Raw genomic sequence first — 13,648 nt, forward strand, 5'->3', positions numbered from 1 at the left:
TAAATGGAACTTCCTATACTGAACCAGGGGACATAGCAATTTTTTTGGCTGATAAATATAGCTCCAAATTTTACCCACCTGTCACCCCCAGTTCCCCCCAGGAAAAAAAACTTTTGCCATTTCTCTCCCAGCTATCACTAAAGAACAGGTCATCACTGCACTCTCCATAGCTGGAAAAACTGCATCAGTGGGTCCTGATAATATCCCAGGATGCCTTCTAAACAGCTTGAAACATGACCTGTCAGGCACACTACAATCTGTATTCAACCACAGCCACAGACTGGCTTCATCCCTAGGGAAAGGAGAACTGCAGCTGTCACTATTTACACAAAGGTTCATAGGATCATAGGTATTTACTAGGCTAACAACCACAAAGGCCTTTTTAAGCCTACCCATACAACCCAAATCTCTGACAAGGTACATCGGAAGAGTTTATTTAAAAAAAAGTAATGGACTTACCACTAGGTGTCTGGAGTTAAGAAATATTGCAATTTAGTGCACAATGGAGCTGTAGTGCTTCAGAAGAGTCATGATTTTAAATGCTACTTAAAGAAATAATTACCTTGGTTAAGAAATGATAAACAGTGTATAGGAATTTGCCATCTATGATAACACATTTTGGGGTCTATGAAATATTTCTGTTTAGTACAAGACTAATGGGTGGTGCTACCTTATAACTATATAAATGTAAGCATATACTCTGCTTTTACATGTACTTATTTTATCTCTTAACATAATATTTACGCCATCTACTATACAAGACTTGATGCTGGACCTTCAGCAGACCTAGGAAACTACAAACCAATAAGTCTAACTAGTCTTGCAAAGCCATGGAAATAATTTTTGTGGACCTGATAAAGACATAGGAAATCTTCACACTGGACCATCCCATTTCGATTTCATCAAGGGCAGGTCAAGGCCATTGAACCTGGTGGACTTCTATGAGAAGTTCACTAGAGCCATGAATGAGGTCAAAATATAGATACTGCCTACCTTGACATGGTAAAGTCATTTGACACAATACTTCACTCTGGTATTGTAGGCAAACTCACAAATTTAGGCATAAATCCCTCTGTCTCCCAGTGGATAGCCATATGGCTAAGAAAGAGGACACATGAAGTTAAGGTGGGGGAATCCACCTCCACCAAGAAGCCTGTTACTAGTGGTGTCCCACAGGGCTCAGTACTGGGATCTCTCTTGTTTTTAATATACTTCTCTGAAGTCAAAGCAAATGTACAGGAACTTTGGATGACCAATTTGCTGACGATTGTTAGCTGGATGCAATCATTGAATTCCTCAAAGATGTAGATATCCTCCAGGAAGGTCTCATACCTGCAGTGCAGCTTTACAGCTTGTTATCATAATAAGCACTCTAATCTGGGGAGTTGCACAAGTCTGAGCTGCTGGTGTGTTTGATCTTTGGTGTACTCGACCAGAGATCGTGAAAAAACATTAATGACATTTACCGTCACGGACATCAGAATGTCACTCTGGTCATTTTACTGAAACACTAAAAAGCCAAAGTAAGCAGGATAACTCATGGAGTAGATGTTGGGTATCTTTTATCAACATGCTAACAGAGAAACATGCTTAGACATATGCCAGTACATGGTGTTCTAATACCTATGTGTTCCCTGGCAACACATGCCACAGTTGAACACTTGCCACAGTTGTACTGTATTTTGACACCACATATGGTAACCCATCCCCTACAATCTGGTGGGTTGTACACCATATGTCTGGATTGTATGGAATATTCTGACTCATTTACATGGGGCAGCAAACACATTGGTGAATGTCCTAGTGTTTTTCATTTCAATGAAAGTGTCTTATGTTTGTGCTCTGGAAGCACCTACAACTACCATGGTCTCCACTGTGACTAGTATTGCAAGACACAAGACTGCACCTTATGGACAGCTGCGGTATTTGAATATGTCACTCAAAATCTCAATAGAGCTTAAGAGAAGATTAAGTTAGTGTGTCTGTATCTGTTCGTCATGCCATGGAAATGATGATGCATACTATGGTGCTGTTTAGTCAGTGGCATGCTATCTCTGATCCATGGTTACACCACAACTTTCCATGGTTTGTTCTCTGTATACTTCATACTTTCTGAGCAGAGGTGCGCACTATTTAAACCCATAAACTAATCACTGGCAATTTATTTGAATTTCTTCACAGACACCTGAAAAGGGTGTCTTTCAGCCTGTGTCATATGCACTGTGTCTTGGATTCTAACCCTTTGAACCACATGCAGATCTCTGCCTCCATATGGCATGTGAATTCATACCTCTCAACCTTTTAGCGCAAGAAATCTGGACAAAGCCTAAAATAATGGAGGGACACAAGCTGAAAAATAGGGACATATTTTAAATATTGCTCTTAGAAACTCATGTATATCATTATTTAGTGATGTCAAACCTCAGTGATTTGCAGGAAAACCACAAATGAATCATGTGATGTGTTGCTTATCAGTGATTTGCAGCCTGTACAGTGTTATGCTGTATAAAATGCAGATGACAAGGCTTACACACACTGTCATTTGCTAGACATTTCTTAAGTGCCACTCCAGAAGTACTGAAACACCAGCATGGAATTCTCTGTACAACTGCTACCGTTTCCATGATCATGATTCAGAAGTGTGCCAGGTTTAGCAGTTCTCTCAGTCTCTGTGTTTGTTTTTCAGTTTGAACTAAGCAATGAGGACATTTGCCACAGCCGTAGTGAGAACATTGGCTTCCTAGAGAAACTGCACTGTAAACGTATCCCACTAAGAACGCATGCAAGCGTGGACATTTTGCCTCTGTGTTGGATACGAGACTTTATATTGTGATTATTCCTGGTCACTACGCATGACTTTGCAGTCATTGGACCTGGAGTGCTTAGAGCAGTCTGCGACACTGGCAGCTTCGTTGCTGTTTTCGGTTTAGAGTATGCCGCTCCCTATATTACCTAACAGGTGCGTGACAAAGGCTAATTAGGCGGTTTTTTTGACGTCAGTAAGGCGCTTAATAAGCCCTTTCCCATGGCATTTCGGATAGTAATGGCAGTGCTTCGTGCACTAACACTTACTTTCGTTGATGCAGTAGATGTGGTTGCAGTATAATCTGAAAAAGATGTATACATTTTAACTGGGGAAGGGGTGCACCGGTGCGGCATTTGAGTGATGTGTATTTTTTAAAAAATGTGAGGCGGGCTACGTGTAATTTGAGTACGAAGTGGAAGACTACATACATTCCTGAGGTCTTTCTCTTACAAAGCACTTTATGTCTTGAACTCCTACACGAGAATATTGTTGTAATGTAGTCCACAATTAATTTTAATGGTCTAAAAATGTGTTGATGTACAACGTCAAATTATGTATCTTGTTTACGTGATGCTCTGCAGCAGTCAGTGATTTGTAGTGTCTTTTAGTGGTCGTTGGCTATTTATACTATATGTCCGTTATCTACAGTCCGTATGTCTTCTTAATCTGTTTAACAGCGTTTGCATTTTCATCACTTCCTTTCCCAGGTGTTTATCCGAGTTCGCACCTGCGAGCAGTTCTCTTAACCGATCAACAAGTCAATAAATAGTATTATGCACCACAAAGCTTAAAACATAGACATATCAAAACTTACTATTTATGTTATTTCATTAGTTTGTGTATGCATGTATGTTCGTTTACCGGGGTGGTGCGTTGATCACAACAGACCAGTTTTAGGCACATCTTTGCTGAATGCAGTCATAATCATAAACTTATGCATAAACTATAACAATTGTAGAGAAATATTTCGTGAGATGTGAAGTTACCAATATTTTGTACTCCATGACTTGCATAGCATATGCTGAATATGTTTCCTGTCCTCTGTGTAGCCCTGCAGTACATTGCACCTGTCTTGAATACACGGTAGACCTACATACTACTCCGAGGCTGAAATTTAAAATATACATTTTGAAGCGGAAAGTATTATTTAGGGATGCCTGACCTGCTGTGAATGTGAGTGGGAAGCAATGTAAATGCTGCAGAAATCCCTTCGCGCCTATCAGGAGCCACCATCTACTGGGTGCAGCCAGCGGTTGCAATTGCAAACATGTAAAGAGTATGTAGAATATAAAGAACAAGTGCTGTCAAGTTCAACATCCCGAGTTTCATTGTTATATTTTGTTTCCTGTAGCCTGGGTGGGAGGTGTCGCTAGACTAAGCGTTGATTGGCTGGAAGAGCTGTGGACACCTCGGGGTTCAGCCTGCGTGAGGCATGGATTGGTGTACCAGTGGACTGGGCAGGGGCATAGAATAATAGTGCACTACTGGGTCTAGCTCTGCGGCACCGGGGCGGGAAGTACCTTCGCGGAACTAGAGGCATGGGCAGGGGAAACCGACAATATATGACAGCAGCGGCGACTTAAGAGCCATAGCGACGGAGTCATCAACATTTGACAAGGACTTTTCTGCCCCTAAAGTGTGATCTTTCTGTTACAGTATAAATATAAAAATGTAAACACAGTAGGCAGCGTCGATATATCAGTCTCGGCAGTTGCCCTTTGCTTTCTGGTTGTGACTGATCGATCCCCCGTAGGATTTGGCAATTTGCGCTGGTTTCAGACGCTTTACTTTAACATCTCACCACATTCTGCAGTAGGTCAACGGCAAAGCCTGTTAGACCGCACTAAGCGGCTTCGGATTCACCGGCAGTAAATAACAGTGTGCTGGAGACGAGATGTTTCCCTTGGACTCGCCATGGAATATATCATTTGCCGGCTGTGGTTTCCTAGGAATCTATCACATTGGAGTTGCTAGCTGTCTTCGGGAACATGCTCCTTACTTAGTGGACAATGCCAAAAACATCTATGGGGCTTCCGCCGGGGCGCTGACAGCTACTGCGCTGGTCAGTGGTGCTTCTTTGGGTAAGTGCTGCATAAGAAAGGTTCATGGTTGCCGCAGGTAAATATACAAAGTGATCAAGTTGAATGGAGCTACCCCTTACGTAGAAACACACATTTTCGACTAAGAATGGATATATATATTGCCGTTTAGCAGGTGGTATGCCTAAATTTACCTCCTTCGCACTGGCACTCAGTAATGTAAACGGGGGTCCTTAGCTTTCAACGTGTCATTCGTCTGTTTTCATTTATAAAAAAAGAACATTTGGTACAGAAACTTTTCTACAGGGTACAACATTTTCTCACTTAGTTCAAAGTTGAAATCATTGAACAAGTGACCAGGAAAGGTTTGCCGGTTATGATTTGCGGATGACTTCATTCTAGTTGGGGTCAGAATCTATAAAAAATAGTTTGCTTTTCAGGGACCAGCACGCCAGATTAAGGTGTCAAAATCAACCAACACGTTCTTGTATAAAGAAACAAACTACCCATTTGTTCACCTCAAAGTGGGATATAACCCCTCAACTGTCCAGATTTTATTAGCAGTATCTAGCGTTTTGTCCATATTTTTGATGTTTCTTATAAAATGTATTTTTTCTGACAAAAGTTTGAGAATTGAACTCACTAAATATCGACGTTCATTTTGAGTTTCAGATTTCTTATCTTTGAGAAAATACATGCTAACACAAATCCTGCTATTCTAGCGACTTTAAATTTATAAGACCACTATTTAAAATTTGTCCTTTTGGGTCTTAGTCTCCCATTACTTTAGTCTTTGACTAGATTTCTTGCGCTAAGAGGTTGACATGTATGCGTGGGCAACTTGGGTGTCTAAATGACTGCTTATTATTACAGCGACCTTTACTGCTTCAGCGATTATAGGATTTTTAGTGTATTTGACCGAGTGCCTGCTTAACCAGGATTAAACGTTCGTTTTATTTGTTTCATTCATTTCTTGTGAAATCGCACAGTTAAGTGTTATCCTTTATGCTTTGGCAGACTTTTGATTTCCATTGCGAAAGGCTGTGGCATGCAGGGAAAGGGAACATCTAAGGCTGGGCACACTAGTTTACTGGACCGTATTCCTTGTCACTACATTTGAAGATATGCACTTTATCCATGATTTTGTGTTTACAGGGTGTAGGTAATGCTAAGCTTTAAAGCTAACAGTTTTCTTGTACTTAAAAAAAAAACAGAAGATAAATCTTTTTAAATTAGATTTAAAAATCAGGTGTACCTGATTTTAAGTCTTTTGATTCTGATTGTTTTTGGCTTTTCCATGGTTCTCGATTCACGAAGTTGAGACAACCATGGCTATCAAACAACCAGGTTTAGGAGTGAATGTTTTATGTGTGTGTGTGATTCTTTAGCTGCTGTTCCTCTACTGGCACACAGAGGATCAGGATGCTGCTTCCTTCCTCTTTTTGAGATTATTTGTGTTTCCAAAGTCAGTTATAAATATTAGAGGAATCCTGTTACTTTTTTTGTTCACTGGTGATGAAAGTAAGCAAGAGAAAGTAAAAGAACTTCACGTTTCTGAAGGGATGACCGAGTATGCTTGCCTTTTACCCATGAGTGATGCTGTCTCACAGTTTGTGTTCACAGCATACAGACCGTAGAAATAGTTGAGGATTTATTCAGGAAGAATTGGGTGTTCAGCCCCGGACTTGTGAAAACTGAAGATGAAGCTGAAGTTAAATAAGAATAACTAAACACATATATGCTTAAAAGAATAGTTGGCAGGTCTGCAAACAGGTGTATATACATTGTATGTCAGAACATGCACCTTTTAAAATTATAAAATTGTTTATTTTGTACTCTTACATTATCTAAAACTTGTTAAATGGCCTTTTTAATCACAGTCTCTGGCTAGGTGTTTTTTTTTCTTAAAGCCTTTGCATTCAGGACATTTTATTCAGTATTGTCTGGACAAGAGACACATTTTTTCATAAAATCTCGCATTTCAGGATACTTTATTTTATGTTTGTATTGGTGAGGGGTCTCCATTGTGTTGGGGTAACATGTTGGAGACTGGTATATGAGTTCATAGGCTCATAGGTTCATACTAGGCTATCTGCCCTAGGGCATTTATAAGCCTAGCCAGAATGTGTTTGGCTTTCGCCACCCATTTTAAATTAATTTTGCTATGCCCTTTTTTTGAGGTTAGTATACTGTGCCTCTGTCTAACAGTGACACAGAAGTCATACCCGGGGTAAACCTATGATCTCCCATCCACTCATCAAGATTCCTCTTGAAGAGAGTCAATGAGGGACTCTGCCTAACCTGGACTGGGATTTTATTCCAGAGTGAAGGGAGCCTCTGGGTTATGAATCTGTCCCTCCAGCATGTCCTGTTTATTTCAGTGCTGAGGTTCAAGTCTCTCGAGCGTGTAGCTCGATAGGATTTAGAGTTTCTGAGGTGCAGCATGTCCATTAATTCCGGGTTGGACATGGCTTTATAAGTCAAGCACAGATCGCCTCTGAACAGGCGGTATGCCACTGAGTAGAGCTGGAGTTTCTGTAACCGGGCAGCATATGGCATCTGTTTGAGCCCTTTGATCCTCTTGGTGAGGTACTTTTGGGGTCTTTCCAGTTGCTGCAGGTGTCTGGTAAGGTACATCCCAAAAGGGGCATTGTACTCAATTATGGGCCTGATGAGGGATGAGTAAAGAGGCACGATGACCTCCCCTGATCTAGATGTGAATCCCTTCATGATTAGGTGGGCTATATAAAATGTTTTTCTAACCACTTTGGCCAAGTGGTTGTCAAATGAGAGATTGCTATCAACTTGGGTCCCCAGGTCCCTAATTACCACTTCTGTACTTAATGGATTACCACCTATGTGGTAATTTGTGGGCACTTTGTTTTTGCCAAAGGGGATGACTATACACTTTTTGGCGTTTAGCTTGAGGCCATGGCTCTGGCACCAGTTGTCTGTTTCTATGAGGCCCTTTTGGAGGATGCTTGTGTCGGCTGGAGAGTCGATTATGGCGCCCAGTTTGCAGTCATCTGCGAACTTGGTCAGCCACAGTCCTTCCGTGTTGGCCTGTACCTCCGAGAAATATATACTGAACAAGAGAGGTCCCAGGACTGAGCCTTGTGGGACGCCACTTGTAACTGGTTTGGAGTCTGACATGGCTCCAGCAATTCTAACCATGTGGGTTCTGTCCTTGAGCCAGTTTGCAACCCATCTAGTGACATAGGGGTTTATATTTAAGCTGGTGAGCTTATCTATAATGCCCGAGTGGGGTATTGTATCGAAGGCTTTTGCGAGGTCCAGGTAGGCTGTGTGGACCACCTTCCCCTCGTCAATGGCCTTGGTGACTGTTTCAAAGAAATCAACCAGGTTTAAGAGGCAGGATCTGCCCTTAACAAAGCCAAACTGGGTAGGATCCAGTGTCTGTACGTCCCCAATAAGATATGTAATTCCAAATATCCTGGCTTTCCTCCTGCTAGTTATAATAACTTTTCTTTTGATATAATTGTTCCAGAAGTTGTTTCAGTTAATAGATGTAATGGATGCTTTATTACAGTAGCACACAGTCTTTAAAAAGCTTAGTTTTATAGCCATTAAACAGTAAATAAAAAAAAAAACACTTTTGCAGACAGGTTGAAAGAAAGAATGTATTATTATTTTATTATATTACCAAAGCTAAGACTATAATTTATGTATAACACATGTTTTAATTAAATACATAGTTTGCACTTGGAGAAATAAAATGAAAAACAGTCACAAAAGGTGCTGTGAAGACTTTCCAAGGTAAAGTAAAACATTTTCAGGCATGGCATTAATATATCAGATGGGTGAATAATTTGAGACATACCACCCTGGACTATATGAAGAGAAACATGCTTCAGCTCACTGAATATGTGTCCCAGGCAGGTATGTCCTTAGCCTTAGCAGCTTTCTACCATCACCCAGAATGATGCCTCAATACAAACAGAAAATGATTGACTGTAACAATTGGCTTAGTTTCTGGTGTCATTTCAGGGGGATCCAGTACCTGACAGCCTGGGAAGATATGATTGACAGGCCACAGTCCTTTGCCAGAGATGGTCAGCATCTGTCTCACTTGGGCTTCAGGCTTTTGGCAAAGACTCTTTGCCTCCCCCATAGTGCCTTTTTTAGGAAAACTGATAAGGTTAAAACTATCAACATAAAAATTTCAACAAAATGCAAACTAAAGGTCATGCTGCTAAACACTAGGAGTCTTAGACATGAAACTGCACTCATTGCAAGCATTCTTAACCCTGGAAGATACTGACATTTGCGCAGTCACAGAAACCTGGTTCAAAGCTGTGGAGAGCACCCCAGCTTTACATGGTTACTCATTCTGTTATGCATTCAGACTCCAAACTGTGGGCAGCAAAGCCAAGGGAGGTAGAGTTTCAATAAAGACACACACACCTCCAGGCAGGTCAAACAATATGACTCACATGAGACACTCCAGGTGCAGTTAACCATTGACAAGATCACTATTCAAATTATAGTTAGCTACAGGCCCCCAAATTTGACTCAAGATGTCCACTCTGCCTATCTGGACCTCTTTGAATCTATCTATCAACATTCAATGCTTTACCCTGATCCTGGGCAACTTTAACTACCCAAACATAGACTGCAAGAACTACTCATGTCAGAACACAAATGCCCAGAGATTCCTCGATTTTTGTCAATGCATATGCCTTGGAACAGCTAGCCGATACCCCCAGAATTGGTGATAATATCTTGGACTTGGTATTAACCAACATGATTAACTACTGCAGCATCCCTAAGTACCATCCTCCCTGGTAAGTTCTGACCATAAAGCAGTCACTTTCAAAGTCACAATATTTCCTGATCCCCTTCTAGCTAGGGTCAAACAAAAAGCTTCTCCAAAGCTGATTACAACTTCCTAAGGGATGGTATAAACAGCTTCACAACCCCTCCCCCTCTGTAGGAACTGGCACCAATGTCCAAATCTACACCAAAGTACCATACAAGCATTTGTATAGATGTATGGAATCAGGAATACTCGGCAGGACAAAATCATCCGCAAGGAAGAGTAAACCTCTCTGGTGGACAACTGCAATAAATAAACTCTATAACAAAAGGAAAAAAAATTGCTGTCCAGGACTAAGAAGGAGCAGGTGCCCAAATGGAAGCAATCTTTCCTTAGCCTGAACAAGCAAATAAGAGCACTAGTGAAATCTTCCAAAGCAAATGTTGAGTCCAAATTGGCCACATCTACTAGAGACAATCATAAGGCCTTCTTCACATATGACTGCAGCCTCAAAGGAAGTACCCAGATCTGCTCAGAACTGCTGGTCAAGGACACCGCATACACAAATGCCATAGATGTAGCCAGCTGGCTGGCTGACAGATTCAGTGAAAACATCACCCCCCCGTCCACCCCATCAGTAAATCAGGACATCACCAGTACCTGCCCCCTCCCCTTATCTCTAGGAAACAGGTCATCACTGCCCTCTCAAATGCAAAAAATACAGCCTCCATGGGAACTGATATCATCCGAGGCTGCATCCTACATGAACTCAGACAGGAACTTGCAGCACCATTAGGTGCCCTATTCAACCAAAGCCTGAGTACCGGCTTTGTCACAGCTGAATGGAGGACAGATACTGTCATCCCTTTGCACAAAGGTGGAACATCCACTGATCTGGGAAATTATAGACCCATCAGTCTAACTAGCCTGAGCTGCAAGGCCATGGAATGGATTGTCATGGACCTCATTAACAAGGACATTGGCAACTTCCAAATACTCAATCCCACACAGTTTGGTTTCATCAAGGGAAGGTCATGTCTGTTAAGTTTGGTTGACTTCTTTGAGACAGTCACCAAACCCGTGGATGAGGGGAAAATGGTGCACACCACCTACCCTGACTTGGCCAAAGCCTTCGACACTGTTCCTCACATGGGCATAATAAATAAACTCTCTCAACTAGGCATCAATCTGTATGTTACCAGATGGGTAGCAAACTGGCTCACTGATAGAACCCACCTAGTCAAAATAGGGGAAGCCACCTCAAGCAGTAGACCTGTAACGAGTGGCATACCCCAGGGATAGGTCTTGGGGCCTCTGTTATTTGGGATATACTTTTCTGAGGTGCAGGCCAAAACCAGTGGCACATGGCTGACCAAGTTTGTAGATGACGGCAAGCTGGGAACTGTCATCAATTCCCCTAGTGATGTGGACATCCTGCAAGAGGGTTTCCCCCAAACAAATGACTGGTACCAGAAACATGGCTTCAAGCTGAATACCAAAAAATGCATCATCATCCCATTTAGGGAGAGTGACATCTCCACAAATTATCACATTAAAAACATTATCCTAAGAAAGCAATCAGTCATGAGGGATTTGGGAATCTAGGTTAATAGCAACCTGACTTTTGACCACCCTGTTGCTTCCATTGTATGAAGGCTTTCTGCATGGCCCACCTCATAAGTAGGGTTATCTCATCCAGGGACAAGGAGATCACAACATCCCTGCATTCTTCCCTTATAAGGCCCATTGTTGAGTACAATGCCCCTTTTGGAATGTACCTCACAAAGCACATGCAAGAGCTGGTAAGACCACAGAGCTTCCTCACCAGGAGAATACAGGGCTTTAAACATCTGCCCTACACAGATAGGCTAAAAGCCCTGCCCCTCTACTCAGTTTCATACAGACGACTCAGAGGTGACCTCTGTCTGGCATGCAAAGCTATCTCAGACTCCACCTTGATGGGACTGCTGCAAGTCAAGCTCCGCTCGAGTAACCCACATGCACGACCTCGACCTGGTCTGTGATATTAGTAGGACATGTTGGCGAGACTGATTTGCATCCCAGAGACTCCCCCATCTGTGGAATAGACTCCCTCTCCATGTCTAGCAGTGTATCTCATCCCTTTCTAAGCGTAACCTGGATAACTGGATGGGAAACAGAAAATACACCTTGGGATTCCACCTGTGTTCCTGCTGGACAGGGGCATCAGATCCTGACTTTCTCTATACATCGGCTAACCTCTTGGTTAGGCTTATAAGGACCGTAGGGGCCAATTGCCTAGTAACTTCCTATGATTCTACAAGAGTGGTTATCAGTTTGTGTGCTGCACCCTCTAAATATCACATGACTTTACAGTTTTAATGATTCAGCACTCAGGCGTCATCATCATCATCATCATTATCTTCATAATCAAAGTTCGTTGTGGCCCTGTCTGTGCAGGTGTTTTATGGATCTGGTTGGAGAACATATTAGTCATTGAGTACAAGCACTGTATCAGTTTTGTTGTGTATGCCAGGGCATCAATAGATCTGAATGCTGAAGTAAAACACACAGGAAACAATCCTTGCCCAATCTGTTTATGGACTTTAAAACAAACTAGTTGAACATAAAATGAGCAGCTAAGACACAACTTGTGTCACCTATATGAAATTGTGCAGTATTCCTGTGGGGTTATAGATCAGTATACTTATAATCCATTGGGCTAAGGGATAGAGATGCACAGAATTGTCTTGAATTAAATGCTATAAAGGAATTTTAATTATGTCATTTTATGTACTTTTGCCTCTCTTCATTATATTCAGATTTTAACCTGCTGTTGTGAGTATCTACTAATTTGACAAGTGAATCTGCAGAAGCATCTGTTACTCATAAGTGGATTAAGGATTATTTGCTGTGACATGATTTTAACATTATTTAGGACCTATTAAAATAAAGGCAGTGGTGTCTTACCTGTTCATTATATCAAATAAGCAACAGCCATGAAGCATCTTGGAGTACCTGGTCATAAGTAATGTAAACTCAAATGCCTGCACAGAATGCTGTTATTTTTAGATATTATTTCAGATATTTGTGAATTGACCAGATCATGGTTTCAGCAGCAGAGTAAATCCTGGGTAGTTATGTGTCTTGATATAACTGTTACAGTTCTCATACTGGGCTAGTATGCCTGCCCCCCCCATGGTTTCACACACATTCCTAGAGGTTATGTCAGTTCACAGAGGTGCAGAGGTTCATATCTTCGAAAAAATGTTCATGTCTCCCCAAATTATTTACCAAGCAGCTGAATATTCTGTTTTGCCATCTTCCTCTGCATCAGAATGTCAACAAGGAAATTATCTCTGAAATATACTTAGAATGTGTTTTCATTCTATCTCAGAATACCTTTGCAGATGATTTAGATGCACTGTGTTTCTGGCAATGAGCCCTACTCATTGAACAAGCATTTGCAAAACTGTAAATCCCACAGTTGCAGAGTGACAGCTGTTTCATCTACTTGTAGATATTATCTATGGAAGAAGGTTTAAGATTAGAGACTGTTAACTGTTTGAGATTAGTAATCTAATAATTTTCTTCCCTTCACAGAAAATGAGATATACTGTCTTATTGCAGTACCAGTTTAGGGTATTTTAGTGAATAATTGTTATGTAAGGCTTTTGCATTCCCCAGAAGGCCCTCATTTAGTTCTCAACATAGGCTCTTAAGGATGATAAAAAGTCTGGGTCTGTTCATTTCTACAATCTGTGAAAATATGTCAAGAAGACTTAGTGGAAGCATTTAGTACTTTTTGTTATTGCAAATAGTAACTTTATTAATATCATCTTGAAATCATTTCAGAGCATGCTGCCTGGAATTGTTTACCATGAATTATATATACTGCTTTTACTACAGAAGTTGCACGTTTAGAGATGTCAAGTTTTATGCCCCATGATCCCTTCTAAAATTATGCCCATTCATTGCGCCTTATCAAACATGTACACTGTTCTAAAGAGTATGCAGTGTAAAGACAGCTGAATAAGGGTTACACAG

General features: G+C 41.3%; 1 protein-coding gene across 1 annotated transcript in view; it reads left to right on the top strand.

Annotated features, from left to right (window-relative positions):
• Positions 1–4,284: 4,284 nt before the first annotated feature.
• The window catches only part of PNPLA2 (patatin like phospholipase domain containing 2), a 930,557-nt gene continuing 921,193 nt past the window's right edge, over positions 4,285–13,648 (top strand). The window contains exon 1 of the mRNA XM_044082880.1: positions 4,285–4,887. Coding sequence (XP_043938815.1) covers positions 4,701–4,887 — 187 coding nt within the window. The 5' untranslated portion in view covers positions 4,285–4,700. The remainder of the gene's footprint in view (positions 4,888–13,648) is intronic.

Source organism: Protopterus annectens, chromosome 9.part0 (genome assembly GCF_019279795.1).
Source record: "Protopterus annectens isolate FY-2018-M chromosome 9.part0, PAN1.0, whole genome shotgun sequence".
NCBI lineage: Eukaryota > Metazoa > Chordata > Ceratodontiformes > Protopteridae > Protopterus > Protopterus annectens.